Consider the following 1,315-nt stretch of genomic DNA (forward strand, 5'->3'; position numbering starts at 1 on the left):
AAAGATATGCTTTGTCCGTGTATACCCCAAACGTCAACCTGAACAGGCCATAAGACTGTATACTATTCTGGATGATCAGAGTAACAGATCTCTTGCAAGAACTCAGTTTTTTGAACTGTTGAACATAACTGGAGATGCTCTGCCTTATACTCTAAACCAGGGGTGGGCAAACTTTTTGACTTGAGGGCCGCAATGGGTTCATATATAGGACCCGGGGGCCGGACCAAGAGTAGATGAATGATGTGTATGTGTGAATTAATATAAATTAAATTAAAATTTGTAACATTAAATGTTTAGATTAGTTTAAGGTAGAAAAGCATAAAAAGAGTTATTTTACAAAACCTTTATGCAATGTATTTCTTTCATAAAATAGTGCCTTTAATTTTAGTGGGAACAGTGTTGTTGGTCTCCCTTTTTTGTTAAGGCATCAAAGTCAGGAGTTAGTTTTGTTGTTGCAATTCGCAGAATAGATCTGAGGTGTTGGTCAGTTAACTGGGATCTGTGATGGGATTTATTGATGTTCATGACGCTGAACGACTGCTCACACACGTAGGTCGAGCCAAACAAGGTCAGAATCTTCTGTGCCATCCCCCGGAGGTTTGGAAAACAGTCATCTTTAAGTGAGGCATAGAACTCTTTTAGTGGAAGAGAGTGGAAGTTCTCCTTTAAGATTGCATCAGATTGAAGATCGATTAGTTCCAATTGCACTTCTTGTGGCGCTGTTTCTGGGTTTTGTGACAAGGGACAGGCCACCAGCTGAAGTGACTTTTCAATTTTTTCAAAATCTGAAAACCGACGACAGAATTCTTCATGCAGGTTATTCAGTGATTTGCTATATTTATTCACATTTTGGATGGCCTTTTCCTGTGTGGCTAGTGTGGGAAAATGAGAGAAGTTTTTCTTTGAAATTTGCCTAGAAAAAAAAGTCAACTTGGCTTTGAAGGCATTTACATTATTATACATGTTGTGCACATACAGGTCTTTTCCCTGTAGCTTGACGTTAAGCTCATTCATGTGAGAAAAAATGTCAACAGCAAACGCAAAGTCACACAGCCAATTCTTGTTGCTCAGCTCTGGAAAATCATCAGACTTCCCCATTAACTCCAAAAATGTATCAATCGCTTCTTTAAGATCCCACACTCATTTAAACACTTTGCCCAAACTCAACCAGCGGACACGAGAGTGGTAAAGCAAGTCTTGGTGGTCTGCGTTGGTTTCCTCCAGAAATGCAATGAACTGACGGTGCTGAAGTCCCTTTGCTCGTATGCAGTTAACAAGCTTTATAACTGGATTCACAACATGACTAAGCTGTAAT

General features: G+C 39.5%; 1 protein-coding gene across 1 annotated transcript; it reads right to left on the reverse strand.

The window, feature by feature from the left end:
* Positions 1–384: 384 nt before the first annotated feature.
* On the reverse strand, positions 385–1,098 carry LOC149451890 (EPM2A-interacting protein 1-like). The gene has a single exon (XM_089690014.1). The coding sequence runs from the start codon at positions 1,096–1,098 to the stop codon at positions 385–387; it is 714 nt and encodes a 237-aa protein (XP_089546140.1).
* Between the last annotated feature and the right edge of the window lie 217 nt (positions 1,099–1,315).

Source organism: Staurois parvus, unplaced genomic scaffold (genome assembly GCF_062004578.1).
Source record: "Staurois parvus isolate SC_StPar_1 unplaced genomic scaffold, SC_StPar_1.0 ptg000511l, whole genome shotgun sequence".
In the NCBI taxonomy this organism is placed as follows: domain Eukaryota; kingdom Metazoa; phylum Chordata; class Amphibia; order Anura; family Ranidae; genus Staurois; species Staurois parvus.